The 15,213-nt window shown below is 37.7% G+C and overlaps 1 protein-coding gene across 1 annotated transcript in view; it reads right to left on the minus strand.

Annotated features, from left to right (window-relative positions):
• Positions 1–439: 439 nt before the first annotated feature.
• The window catches only part of LOC126248868 (uncharacterized), a 309,564-nt gene continuing 294,790 nt past the window's right edge, over positions 440–15,213 (minus strand). The window contains exons 12-13 of the mRNA XM_049950312.1: positions 10,861–12,613; positions 440–848 (exon numbers count right to left, since the gene is read on the minus strand). Of these exons, the coding sequence (XP_049806269.1) occupies positions 769–848; positions 10,861–12,613 (1,833 nt within the window). The 3' untranslated portion in view covers positions 440–768. The remainder of the gene's footprint in view (positions 849–10,860; positions 12,614–15,213) is intronic.

The raw sequence follows: 15,213 nt of genomic DNA on the forward strand, positions 1-15,213 counted from the left end.
AAGAAAGAAAGAAAGAGAAGAGAGAGAGAGAGAACAACAATGCATACATGGTCCATGTGTCTATAACCTTACTGCCAGGAAAGCGTTTGCACTTTACACAATACAGTGAAATGGGCATTATTTTCATCAGCAGAAAAAATTCTTCAAGGGCATGAGAATGGCTTGTCAGTGCATCAGGGTACAGTTGTGGAGGCTACCCAATAAATACTTCTCTAATGATTAAAGTGCAAAAGAAATCTAGGAGTGCACATATGAATATAAGAGAAGGTATTTTATCAAAGTATGACACAATTAAGAACATATTTATAATACTCTGTTTATCTTGCAGTTAAAAATAACCATCACTGGTGTTTTGTAACTAAATTTTATTTTTTGTTGGCAATAAATTGCAAGAGACAACTTATAGTTTTTTTCTTATTTACTAGACAAACAACACTGAACTAGTAACTGAAAAAGAATGGCTACAAATGTTAACAACATAATTATAATAATCTTCTTCCCTGAATAACAACACATGAAATACTTTTGAATAGTTGAAAATGTAACACAAAAACAATTTAATATGTACACATTTGTTTCTATCTTGGTTCAGTTCAAGCCCAGTTTTTACTCATTTGCTGAACAGCATACAAAATACATAGGTTCTGTTAAACGAAATAATCAGTGTAATTAATTAAAAACAGTAATGTTTTGTATAAATTTTTATTAGGTGTAAAAAAAATAATTTTGTACTGAACAACACATCACATACATTCATAACACAGAAATTTACCTCTCTGAAGTATCATCAGCTATAACATGATGTACCTTAATGTACTGATGAACAAAATCCTTCAAGAGATCATCATCTGCAAAAGAATAGTAAATTTATTATATTATTGCTGCTAATTTATCATGCACAAATATTTCAAGTCACAAATCTGAATACAGCAGAGAGTAATGTTACAAATAATGAATCTGACTAAAAGTGACACCAAAATATTCACGGTTAAGAATATGGCAGATTCACAAGTGGATGCTTCAAGAGCCCAAAGGGAAAAATGGATCTAAAATATCTCTGGATGAGATCCACAAGTCATCCACTCTCATACCATATCGTATCTCAACACTGGTTCTCAGTTCCTGGAAATTTTATCTGTCCTGTCTTTCATTATTTGTTTAGAATATTTTATTTTCAGCAAAACATTTTGTCTGAGGAAAACAGAACTTTTAATAATGCTGTAGGTATTACTGCAGCTCCCATCTGCCTGGTTATTGAGGGTTTCAAAGGTGCAATACATCTTTTTTGAAGTATGTACTTCATTTTATAAAACATCCATATTGCTGTAACTTGTGTGTGCACTGCTGCATAGTTCGTGCATGAAGTTTGTGCTTGATACGGCCAGTAAAGACCATGTGGCCTGCTAGTATGACAGCAGGTGTGTGTGCTGCCTGCTGACTGCACCCCCTGTTAGAACTAATGACTATACGGGACAGAGTGCAAGACTCCACCAGCCACTTGTGTGTTGTCTGTTGTATGTATTTCCTCTCTTATGTTTTTATGCTTTTCTATATAATAAAGTTAGTGTTCTTGGATTTGAATGCACATTTTTAAATTATGATGTAATTCAATTACACACACATCACTAATAACAAATGATGGATGATCATGTATTTCACACAATGATGTAGAAAGCAAATAAAAACTGAATGTCCTAATGTGTCAACAGCTGCAACTGAAAGACCAAACTGCACTTGTATCTATCCCAGGCCCAAATGAGACAGGCAAGTGACAGTAAAAGCACATCAGAGGAAAATCCAATATGGGATATAACCTGTATACAGAATGAATCAGCCAAGACAGGCCATCCCAGATATTTCCAGAACAAGTAAATATATCAAGGTGCTGTTTTAGCTAAGTTATAGCAGACAATATGCCAAATTTTCTGTCATATGCAAGCAAATTTTCTTTTTTGTTGCTACCAAAATTATGACATTAACTTTTTTTAAATGCAATGATATCCTTGAAAGAAGAATTAAATGACACAATGTGTGTGGAATTTGATCAGATAGTAACAATGTAAATCATTGCCCCACTGTCAGGAGAAGAGGTCCTGCTAACGTCTGTCCTACTGTACCAAATATAAGCAAACACGTAGCTCAGGTACAGTTACATATCTGTTATTGAAAATATCATATCAAATGCTCAAAATGTTAAACTTGAAACTGACAGATGTGGCAAAGACAGTCAGATCAGATGGTACTACACACTGAATTTCATCTGCACTTAGCACAAGCCTGTATTGAATTGTATTCCCTGCTTCAGAAGTTGTTGGTGTTCCCTTGTAGACTGCTTGCTTTAAGTTTCCCCACAGATAATATTTCACAGGTGTCAAGTAACATGAGCATGCAGGCCTTCCTCACTAAGGGGTGCAAAAATCTTCAAACTACATGTGTACCTTATTTACTGCATATCACAGAGCACAGAAATTATGAGAGATGCATAGACAGTGCCACTGCTTACTCGAAGAATGGAAAAAGGTTGCCTTGCCTGAATTAATGAGTCACACTACACAAACAGGCAAATCTCGTCATACACGATAGTTACGTTCCACAGAATCGTCACGTACCGAATTCGTGTAAATTGAGTCATTTTATATGTAAGATGTGAGGTTAGGGTTTCATTCGCTCACATATTAAGTATAAAATAGCAATGTTTCTTAGCATTTTTACCAAAAATAACTGTCATCACTTTTCTGAAACACATTTTAATGCAAAATTTCTACACTTAAAAATTTAACTCTGAAACATACAATAATACATTAACATCACTTGGCTAGAAGAAGGGATCGGTTGGTAGGACATGTCCTGAGGCATCAAGGGATCACAAATTTAGCACTGGAGGCAGTGTGGAGGGTAAAAATCGTAGAGGGAGACCAAGAGATGAATACACTAAGCAGATTCAGAAGGATGTAGGTTGCAGTAGGTACTGGGAGATGAAGGAGCTTGCACAGGATAGATTAGCATGGAGAGCTGCATCAAACCAGTCTCAGGACTGAAGACCACAACAACAACAACAACAACATCCTAAATAGTCTTCGGGTCATATATATTGGAAGAATCCGATGGTGCTATAGTCAGTCCAGTTTTTGTGATGGATTTGATTACATGCAAATCCTTTGTTGCTGAAAGACTCTTGCTCGATGCTTGACATTCACTTGAAGTGCCACACTGTTTGGCAAAGAAATATTTAATTTCAGCTCTGTAGTCTTCTTTGCCAATTGATTACACAACTCTTTGTAACCTTTACAAGAATGTGCAACTTCTCCCTTCACTATTGTACTCGTTACTTCTTCAGGATCGTGTTCATCAAAAGGTTTTATTGCAGCAGCAATCATTCTTGAAAGCCTGTATCATTTTCTTCATTGTTAATTTTCTAACAGGCTGAAACTGCTTGACTTTGGTTTCATCTTTATTACTGTTCTCACTGAAAATTGCCAATTCTTCGTTGCTCAGATCCTCAGAGTAAGAGTTTAGGGGGTCACACACATTCTCTTCATCAAGAACAGTGAATCCAATTTGCCATGCCATGTCTGCAGTTTCACATGTTACAACTGTGATATCACTGATCATTTCATTTGGCTTCAGCTTGAATAACAGCTCCAGAGAGAGACATAAACTGTTGGTTGTGTTGCTCAACCCAATAGCTTAGCATTTCTTCCATTCTTCCGATTGTCTCCGAGTGAGATTTGGTCACTCTAATCACACATAAGTTAGTTGGAACTTGAGCAGTTTTTTGAATTGATTCCACATTGTCACAAACAGTTCTCGCAGCGGGTTCATTATGTCCCAAAGTGAGCTGAGTGTCAACAATGTGCTAACATTTTTAATGGCAATCCAACACTTCTATCTTTGTTTCTGATGGATATGACATTTGTACATGCTACTTTCCTTGACAGGCACACTTTCTTTGCTTCTACCCGTCATTTTAAACACAGATGCTGTCAAGTGCAACTTCACAGCTCTACTGACCTGAACTAACAATTCATGTCTCGACAAACACAACAGAGTACGCACAATGAGAGGCGCTAACACCACTTTACTGTGCCAGTGTACTGTTAACAGATTGCAGCACTGGATTTGAAACTAAAATGACATATGTGTGAAAATGTGGATAATGAATCTGTGTACAACAGGGTCTACCTGTATATACACACGCCAATGGCAGGTTATGAGTATGTCAAAAACCACATCAAGTGGCATATTATGCTTGCTAATAGGGTGAAATTTAGACAAGTGGTGGATCTTTGTATGGGAAGTGTTGGCATATCTGACAGCCCCTCTTTTCAATAAACATTACAGCAATGTACTCTCCAAACAAGTGTATTCAATCATTTGCTTATAGTACCTCGCAAGTCACCTGTATTTTCAGCAAGATGTTGGGCCACACAATGATTCTTAAGTTGCACTTACATAGCCTACAAAATGCTTCAGTGATATAAGGGCGTTTTGTGTTGCTTCTCAGGTCAGTTCACCTTATTTTTGTTGAGCACATCCATGCCATATAAAAAGGCGTGTACACCTTTCACCCAGCTCTAGCCAATATCCACAAGTTTTGAGTAGTCGATGAGTGCTCATGGATCAGGGTTGTTCCTCAATGGTAGCTAATGGAGTCAATGGCATGAAGTGTGTCTACTATTTACAGGCATCAGTTTACAACTGTAAAGTGATATAAAAAGAACTTCCATGGACAAGTAACCAAAGTTTCTCATACTATTGTTGCTTTCCCCTTGTGCGACATTTATTTTAGAATGTTACAAAAATAAAAAACTCCACTTCGTGTGAGTAAACAAAGAAATATGAATTCCTTGTGGAGTTGGAATTAATTCCCACCTACAGTCTCATTCGTGCACTCAGTGACTATCATCTCTTCTCACACCCATTGCTGGTTCTGGAGTGTCAATTGCCTGTGTGCCACATATTTTGCTGTTCCTACCAATGATTATACTCTGTTCATCATAAGAATAAACATGATATAAAGAAACAGAAATGCGATGATTGGTCAGAAGCCGTAGCACACGTACAATGGTGTTGTTATGCTCTCAGAAGAAGGCCTTACTTATGTATTAGACATATTATTACTTAGTTACATTTGATGAAACTGTAAGATATTCTAATGTATTAACAGCCATCAATGTTTTTCTTAATCATGCCTTAGCTATGTAGTCTTTATATCAAAAATTGTGTACAGTCATAGTCACTGTATTGTCATGTTCTCATTGTCGCACTGTTAACACACAGTATGAAAATGGCTGAGGCTGTTTCCTGTTTTGTAGTGAAACACGCATGGGGAACATGGTTAAAATGTGCTGAGAAATATATTGTTCTAAATGTTTTTCATAAATTTAAAGAAAAAATCAGTTTTGACTTTTCCAAAGGACTGTACTTGATGCATATTAGATACAGTCTCTTTTTTTCGTTCAGTGTGAAATACCTACATCTCATAATTATAAAATTCGTCATGATTTTTTATGGATGATGTGCATCATCTTGTTTCTAATTACATACTGCACGTGAAATTCCTGTTTTCATTCCAAATATAAATTCTTAATCATTGATATTTTATGAAAGATTATTAATAAGGTTGCTTAAATTAAGAAAATGTATCAATTTAATTTTTAGGGCAAAAATGAAAAACCAAATACTCTTTATTTGGACTATGTCCATTGTTTTATACCACAGGTGTAGTCTCACATGAACCAGAATAGTAAGTGTTGTAGAAATTTCAGAAACAATCATTTTCACAGCATCAATCACACCATACAAATGTTGCATTTTTACATTTGCCACTGTACCATTACAATATGAACCCAACAGAACTGACATGGAGTCAGGTTAAGGGATTTGTCACAAGAAATAACAAGACTGTTAAGCTGCCAGGCATACTGGAAATAACGCACACAGCTTTTTCACATGTCACTGCTGAATGCTAGCGGGACACAGAGTGGCATGTCATGAAAGAGGAGGAGAAAATGTGGCGCCTGGGTGACTTCGTGGATTCTGTTGTTGATCATCTTGTTATCAATGTAGCAGATGATAGTTCCAGAAATGAAATAAGTTTCTTGGAGTCAGATAAGGAAGGAGCTAAGAGAGTACCAGACGACTGATTATAATTATACCTCCAGTGGCTTAAGTATTCAACAGTGCAGTGGAATTCCTAAAGTTTGCTTTTACATCACACATAGTTTGCTCAGAAAATTACCCTGTGTTTAAGTTAGGAATTTCCATCACTCTTTTTTGTAAGTAGAATAATATGTTAGGTGAGGATGAGAGCATTTAATGCTTTTCGTCTGGTCACCTAATAATTGTGCAGTAGTGTTGGGGCTTTTCTGAATATTATTTCATTCTCTTTAAAAATTAAATGACACTCGAAGCTATATTGTTTCTTTGCTCATCTTTTTTTACGTCTGGACTGCAACTGCTCACATTGTTGTAGGTTAGTTGGACCAGCTGGCTACCCAATGCTGTCCAAGTTTAATGCACCGGTAAAGCTATTGTCCCGCATTATCACTCAATCTATGTGCATATAACACAGCATATAACCTACCCTTATGAACGTACTCGACTGTACTGGACACAGATTGGCTTCTGCTCCACGTGAAACAAAATCCAATGAGATTAAAGCAAATGCGGACGAATACATGGTGTAATGTTTACATCAGGTTTATTCTTATGATAAACAGAGTACACAAACTACAAGTTCGTATACATTCCATTACATGCCCAATCCCACTGAAATTAGAAGAACATCCTTTTCACTACAATATTTATCTATCAGAGACAACAATATTTTTGATATCTTTGTATGACATGCAATGAATACAAAATCCTTTTTTGTTCAAAACAGAACGGTACAAAATATTTGTACACAACACTGTCAAAAGGTTAAATGTATACATGTGTTCCACAGATCTAAAAATTTCCCTCTTTGTTTTCTTATTCACCAATTGCTCATTTACATTTGTTAATTCCAAGTTTTCATAGTTTCCACTCTATGACCAGCAGTGCTAGATCATTAATACACTTGAGTCCCTGGCATTCTGAAATGTGTTTCTGTTGTCCGAGTTCAGTGAAACTGCTGTTAACTAATGCATTGCTTACTGGTAGGGTGAGTATAATTGTCAATGCATTAATCAGGTTAGGAAACAATGACATCAAATTATTCTTACTCTCATAATGGATCTGACCCATGTACAATTCCATTACTCAAATCTCTGTGTTATTTCATGGTCATCAACACCTTCATTAAAAATGTTACTTCCTTTTTAACTTGAATGTAAGGATCTAAATTCAAGAATGATTTCAAAATTTCTTCTTCAGCCAAATCTCAATATTAAACATGAAACTGCAGTATGGTATGATATATCCAGAGATTTTAAAGACTTTTCTGATCTAAATTTCATGCAATATCAGCAGTTGCTTGATACACATGTATTTTGAACTATTCTATAGCGTTTCTAATAGATATAAATATAACAAGGAAAGTTCTATACACTGATGTGCCGAAACATTATGAAGCCGATCTTATAATTTGTTTGTCTGTCTTTGGAATGAAATACATCAATGATTCAGTGTATCAGGGATCTGACAGTTTGTTGGTAGGTTTGTGGCATTAGATGTCTATACACGGGTCATGTAATTCATATAAATAACGAGCTGTTGCGTACACGGTGGTGATTCCTGATAGCGGCCCAGTGCAGTTCTGACTCCGAGACATGGACAATTATACTGCTGAAAGGTGATACTGCCATCGGGGAAGACATCAAGCATGAAGTGATGCCAATGGTTAAACCTCTCACTGTGTCTCCATTTATTACCACAGGTCCCATGCAAGTGCAGGAGAATGTCTCCCACACTGCTCCCACCAGCCTGCATTCATGGCACTTTCTGCACATTTCGAACCATCATTCACCTTGATGACAGCATTTGTGGAGATGACCAGTGACCTACAGTAGCAAAAATGTGATTCACCCGAAAAGCAGACATGTTTCCATTGATCGATGGTCAAATACTGATAATCCCATGCCCACTGCTACTGTAGCTGATGATGTCATTGGGTCAACATGTGATGGTCTGCTGCGGAGTTCCATGTTCGACAATGATGATGAATGGTGTGCTCCAAAACACTTGTGCAACCACCAGTGTTGTACTCTTTCAGCAGAGATACCACAGGTCACCATCTATCCTACTTTATATAGCAGACAAGCTTCCGAACAACATGTTCTGTGAAGAGTCCAAACCCCACATTCTGTGAAGAGTTGTGGACGTCCAACCATCTAGCACCTAGTGGTAGTTTCACTGTCATCCTACCTCTTTCCACAGGTGCTCAAATACCACAGGTGCTCATGACAATAGCATATGAACATTTGACCAGATTCACCATTTTCAAGATACTTGTTCACAGGCTCTGCATAATAATAATCTACCCTTTATCAAAGACACATATCTCAATGGATTTCCCCATATCTTTGCTAGGGTGATCCCCCATCTGTGTCTGCTCCAATTAAATACTTTTGTTACCCCATCATGTGCCCACAATGCCACCAGGCAGCGGTCATAACATTTCAGCTTATCAGTATACATTAGGTGTATAGGAGGCCACTCACCAAATAGCAGAAATGCTGAGTTGTGAACAGGTACACAAAAGAGGATGAGAACTTTGCTACTTTTTGAAAGACATCCTTTAAAGAGCTAGACCACAAATATGTATGCGCATTCCCCTCCTCCAGCTTCAGAGGCAGAAAGAGGGGGAAGCAGTAAGAGGGTTTGATGACAGGCAGTTAGCAATTCAGAGACAGGCAGTAGGTGTGCAGGATAGGAACACAGGAGGGAGGGGCAGGAGGTGCACAGGCCAGGGATGCTACATATGCGCATGATAAAAATGAGGTGTGAGACATGGTTTGGGAGGATGTGACAGGACCGAGAATGGGGAAACTGTTTGGTGGGGGTGTGGACAGTGGTTTAGCAGAGATTGAGGTTTAGCAGAGATTGAGACCAGAAGTATTGTAGAAGCAATGAACATGTTGCAAGACTAACTTCCATCTACATAGTTTAAAAAAAAACTGGAGCTGGAGGAAGGACACAGATGGCACAGGTTGTACAGCAGCCACTGAACTTTAGCATGTTGTGCTCAGTAGTTTCTTGTGTCACTGGATGGTCAACACTGTTCTTAGCCACTGTTTGGCAGTGGCCATTAATTCTGGTGGACAGGTGGTCGGTGATAATTCACAGAAATTGCAAAAGAGCTGGTATATGACATAGCTGCTTTCACGTGTGGCCCTCACTCTCATGGGATAAGATAGCTCATGACAGGACTTGTGTAGGATGTACTGGGTGGGTGGATTGATCAAGTCTTGCATCTGGGTCTTCAACAGTGATATGAACCCTATGGTAAGGGAATGCGGGTGGTATAGGGATGGGTCAGAATGTTGTGTAGGTTAGATGGGTGACAGAATATTACTGTATGAGGGATGGGAAGGATCATGGGTAGGATGTCCCTTATTTCTGGGCATGATGATACCTAGTCAAACCTGGGCAAAGGACATGGTTCAGCTGCTGCAGTCCAGGGTCGTATTAGATGATTGGATGATGGGGGGAGGGGGAGGGGCACTCCTTTGCAGCTCATTCTTGGTGTGGCACATAATGTCTGTCTGTGGACTAGGTTTGGGGCTAGTGCCTGACTGTGACAAGGGAACTCATCACTAAAAGATGCACTAATCCTGAGTGGCCAGACTTTATGGGAGTGATTTTGTGGTGTGGAAGGGCTGACAACTGTCAGAATCTGAGTACTGGTTTTGATTAGTGGGCTTAACACAGACAGAGGTATGGCTGGAGCCATCAGAGAAGTGGTCATTGTTAAGGGAGGTGACACATTGGGTTAAGCAGCAATGTCATGTACCAGCTCTGTTGCGATTTCTGCCAAGTATTTTATTTTGGCATGACCACCAACCATCAGTCCACATGAATGAATGGCCTCTGCCAAACTGTGGCCAAGACATGCTTCACAAGCACTGCCATCTGGATCTTTCTATCCAGCACCGTTTACATTTCTATTATGCTTATTCTTCTTTGTACAACTGGAAATACGGTCTCCATATTTAGGTTTGTAGCTGAGCCATTTCTTACATACTTATAAAAATGCCTCTTCAGATCTGGCTCTAGTTAGGCATTTAATAAGCTCACTCAAAATATTAAGATTTTCATTTATGTAGAAGTGTAAAATTAAAAAAAAAATTACTTACAACACTAATTAAACAATGTGGATCTGTATAACGACTGAGCAAACTAACTTACAAGATGATATCTAATATAACAAACACTGAGCTGCAATGCTGCTGGAGTGAGCTCTGCCTACAGTATTTACTTCATAACATTTGAAGAAAATAAAGTACTGACAGTTTCATTTCTGGATTAGGGAAGTACCATGCCACGAAATAACTTTATGTGGATGTTCAGATTGTTTCCTCAATAATTTAGACAGAACTGAGCTAGTGTTAGACATGCTATCAACAATATATGAAATGCAAATGAGACACAGGTATGGGAAAGGGGGCGGCACAGAGGAGGGGACGGAAGATGAGATGACAGGAGAGGAGTAGACATACAAGTTGAACAGCAATGAGTTACTTATATAATAAAAATATAATAAAAAAAATTGACCTGGAAATACAGCTGATTTTCCATTTTGGTTTTTCATCATGCTACTTATATTTACCTTAAAGTATGTTTTAAACGGTTCCAGTTGACAGCATATAAATAAATGAATGAATAAAAACTATATGTGTGGAAGATTAACACTACTACAAGACAAAATACACCTACCTACAGTACTGTGTTCCTCCATGTATTTATGAGCCAGATTTCGGGCTATGAGCTTGAAGAGGCTTCTTGAAGTTATCTGATTTTGTTCATAGTAGGGCATTAAATTTTTCACTATCTTTTGTGCAACTTCAGCTTTTTCACGCATTTTTTTGACATCCTTATGAGCAGAATGATGTTCACCTTTTCTGTAAGGACTGCATGATGGCTTTCCTTTAGTTACAGTGCACCCTAATGTGCTACCCTTAGAACTTAGTTTTACTTCAGTTTTCATTTTGTTGTAGGTATCTTTTAAGCATTCCTGGTATGGTGATGGCACAGTTTCTTTGGTCTCAGTTTCACTCTTACCAGTTACATTTGCTGTATCTCTGATCTTGGTGTAAAGATCAGTGTTTCTCCAATTCAAAATTTTCTCATCTTTTGCAGAAGCAATAATCTGAGTTTGAGAATGCAAGATAGGAACTACTACATTTTTTTCAGCTTCATTATGTACACTTTGCCTTACATTGGAACTCAGGTTGGCAGGTGAAGTTTTTCCTGTTTGTACAGCACAGACTTTAGTTTCATTCCATTTGGTTTCAGGAATCAAATTCTTTTCAGATAAAATGTCTGATATTCCCTGCTTGTTACTGGATGTTAATCCATTCTCTTCGCTTATGTCAGGTGTTATCTTTCTCATTCCAGTATCAAAACTGATCTGCGGAATTTGATTATCTTCTTGAGTATTAATTTTGGTATCACTTTGAGGAGAGGGCACTGATGATTTTGTATCAGTCTCATTGCCTGAACTACACCCATCATCATTAGGCAATGAAACAGTGTTTGTTTCTAAGTTTTGCGAAATGTCACTACCTACTACTGCTTCATCTGTTGAGATTTTAGTCTCATCCTGAAGGGTACAAACAATTTCATTTTCTACAGGTTTATCACTGTCAGAACTAAGAGAACCACTGTTTGTTGAGTCACATTTGAGTTCAGTATTACAGAGCTCCTTTCCTGTTTCACTGCCCATATCTGACACAGAAGTTTCATCCTTTATGATGGTCTTAATCTGTTCATTTTCTGCATTTCCTCCACTGCAAAGAGGCAGAATTATGTTCTCCTTACTGTCTGCACTAAAAGCTGATCCCATGGAGTCCTTTTTTGTAGTGTTTAAAGTGTCCTTACTATCTTGCTCTTTCACAACTGGACTGTTTGAGTGAGATCTGTGTTGGTCAGATGAAGGTACAGACTTTTTGTCAGTTGCATCTAAAGATTCTTCTGAATCTTTCCCTGGTGATTCAAAGGACAGTGATCCTTCATTAGAAAAGACTGTACGTTCAGAATCAGGGTAGCTTGAGTCTCTGTCCTTGCATTTATTTCCAGATCCAGAGAACGATATACTAATGTCTGAATCTGCAACAGTATTTGAACTGTCACTCCCGTGAGAGTATTCTTTTGGCATGTCTTTTTGTAAAGTTAACTTTGAAAAATCTTGAAAATATGATTTTATACTTGGCTGTTGGCGAGATTTGTCATCTCTTGCAGTAGAACTTGAAGTTGTATAGTTCGCAGTATGTGCAATACGTTTTGCATTTTTATAAGCAGATAATAATTTTGATGCTTGAACAAATGATGCAAGTGCTGTTGTTGGGCTGGTGTCTGGGTCAAATGTATTCTGTCCATCCTGTCTTTTGGGAGTATGTCTGTTGCCAGCAAAGGCCTTAACAGTTTTATGTAATGACAGTGCAGCGGTTTCCTTTTTTATCTGAGATATCTGAAATGGAGAAATATTTTATTAACTCACACAAAAAGTAATAACCCCCGTCAAAACTGTATATCTGTATGCATAAAATATATCAATGATGTCAGCAGATAACACATAAAAATATTCCAAAGATATACTTAATTTAACAATTATATCACTTGAGTAGCGTGGTTCAAGGTATTAGTTCTAAGTACAGACATTTATCTTGTACCATATACTGCTTGGAAAATATCATTTCCAATAATATAGGAAAAAGTTAAACAGTACATGCAGTAACAACGGTAGTTTTCTGGATACAATTACACCTCATATTTAGTGTAAGTATTCATACAGCAATAATTTTCAGTGTTTAACATTATAACTGAAACAATAATACAGCTGCTGAACTGTCTTGAAGTTGAAAGATGCAGTCAAGTATGTACTAAGATCTGGAGCTAAAACAATAGTAAATATGAAAGAGGTGTGTCTACAATCAGAGCCATTTAAAAAATTTGTAACTGTAGACATACAAAGGAACCTATTGAATATCCCATAAAAATTAATTTAGTTCAAGGGCTGGTTTTTATAGTAAAATCTATTAATATTATTCACCCCAAAATACATCGCTCCTGTAGAGACGTTAAAAAATGGTTCAAATGGCTCTGAGCACTATGGGACTTAACTTCTAAGGTCATCAGTCCCCTAGAACTTAGAATTAATTAAACCTAACTAACCTAAGGACATCGCACACATCCATGCCCGAGGCAGGATTCGAACCTGCGACCGGAGTTGTCGCGCGGTTCCAGACTGTAGCGCCTAGAACCGCTCGGCCACCCTGGCCGGCAGAGACGTTAAAGATAAAACTAGGCTGCATAGAAGTATACAAGCAAATATTCTATCCACACTCCAAACAAAATGAAATGGGAAGAATCTCTAATACAGGGTACAATAAAAATCATCCTCAGTCATGCACTTCACAGCAGTTTGCACAGAGTATAAAACTTGTATATTTAATTTAAAAGTGACTGGTAGGTTGTGGATAATAACACAGAAGCCTGCAAATATGGACTAGTTCTTAACTACTATCACTCTGAACCAGCTTTTGCATATAAATGTGACAGAACATAGATCAAATAAGTATGTTACACAGATCAAAAGAGCACCCCTAGTTTGAATACCAAGGTGAGTCATGTTGGTGCTGTCTAAGTGCTTCAAAGAAATTAATTTGACATTACTATTATGGAGCATTCAATTCTGTGAAATAAAACACCATATAGTTACAAAATACTACAAAACTGAAGGCACTGTAGTATTGGGCAAATGGTACACACTGTTGACCAACACTGTGAGGAGAGGAATGTGAGAGAGTACTGTGTCCACACCATCCAGAGAAATCAGTCTTAGTGGAGCATGTAGCTGTTGAAAACAAGTGCTATGTTCATTTGTGGCCTTGGAAATGAATGCTGGCCATTAAATGGGGTGGACAGACAGTGGTATGCAGCACAGGAGAAGAGCAGAAAGAGTATTACTTCATGAGCAGAATCATGTGCTAGTTTTGTTACCTAGAGTGCGAGTTAAACCACTCATTGAGTCGTGACAGTAATGATAATTTAGTATTTTCCTGTTAATGATAAAAGGTGTAATGTCTGGTGTAGAAACTTCAGAGTGAAGGAAGACATCAAACCATCACTTTACAATATATACATGCCAAAATTCATACCTGTCTGTGGTATCTGATGGGGTCTGAAGAGGTTTAGTATGTTCCAAAAAATTAGATATTGTGAAAAAGTTTAACTACCAGTGATATTACTATACTTTCTATGCAAATTATCAACAACTCTAAAATTAAAGGAAACTTTGTTAATTTATCTGACTTGTAAGTCACCATAAAATGGGGGCAGAGAAATTAAATGTTATCTACATTTTGACAATATTTTCATGTTGTTGTTGTCTTCAGTCCTGAGACTGGTTTGATGCAACACTCCATACTACTCTATCCTGTGCAAGTTCTTCATCTCCCAGTACTTACTGCAACCTATATCCTTCTGAATCTGCTTAGTGTATTCATCTCTTGGTCTCCCTCTATGATTTTTACCCTCCACGCTGCCCTCCAATGCTAAATTTGTGATCCCTTGATGCCTCGGAACATGTCCTACTAACCGGTCCCTTCTTATTGTCAAGTTGTGCCACAAACTCCTCTTCTCCCCAATTCTATTCAATACCTCCTCATTAGTTACGTGATCTACCCATCTAATCTTCAGCATTCTTCTGTAGCACCACATTTCGAAAGCTTCTATTCTTTTCTTGTCCAAACTATTTATTGTCCATGTTTCACTTCCATAAACGGCTACACTCCATACAAATACTTTCAGAAACGACTTCCTGACACTTAAATCTATGCTCGATGTTAACAAATTTCTCTTCTTCAGAAACGCTTTCCTTGCCATTGCCAGTCTACATTTTATATCCTCTCTACTTCGACCATCATCAGTTATTTTGCTCCCCAAATAGCAAAACTCCTTTACTACTTTCAGTGTTTCATTTCCTAATCTAATTCCCTCAGCATCACCCAACTTAATTCGACTACATTCCATTATCCTCGTTTTGCTTTTGTTGATGTTCATCTTATA

This window comes from Schistocerca nitens, chromosome 3 (genome assembly GCF_023898315.1).
Source record: "Schistocerca nitens isolate TAMUIC-IGC-003100 chromosome 3, iqSchNite1.1, whole genome shotgun sequence".
NCBI lineage: Eukaryota > Metazoa > Arthropoda > Insecta > Orthoptera > Acrididae > Schistocerca > Schistocerca nitens.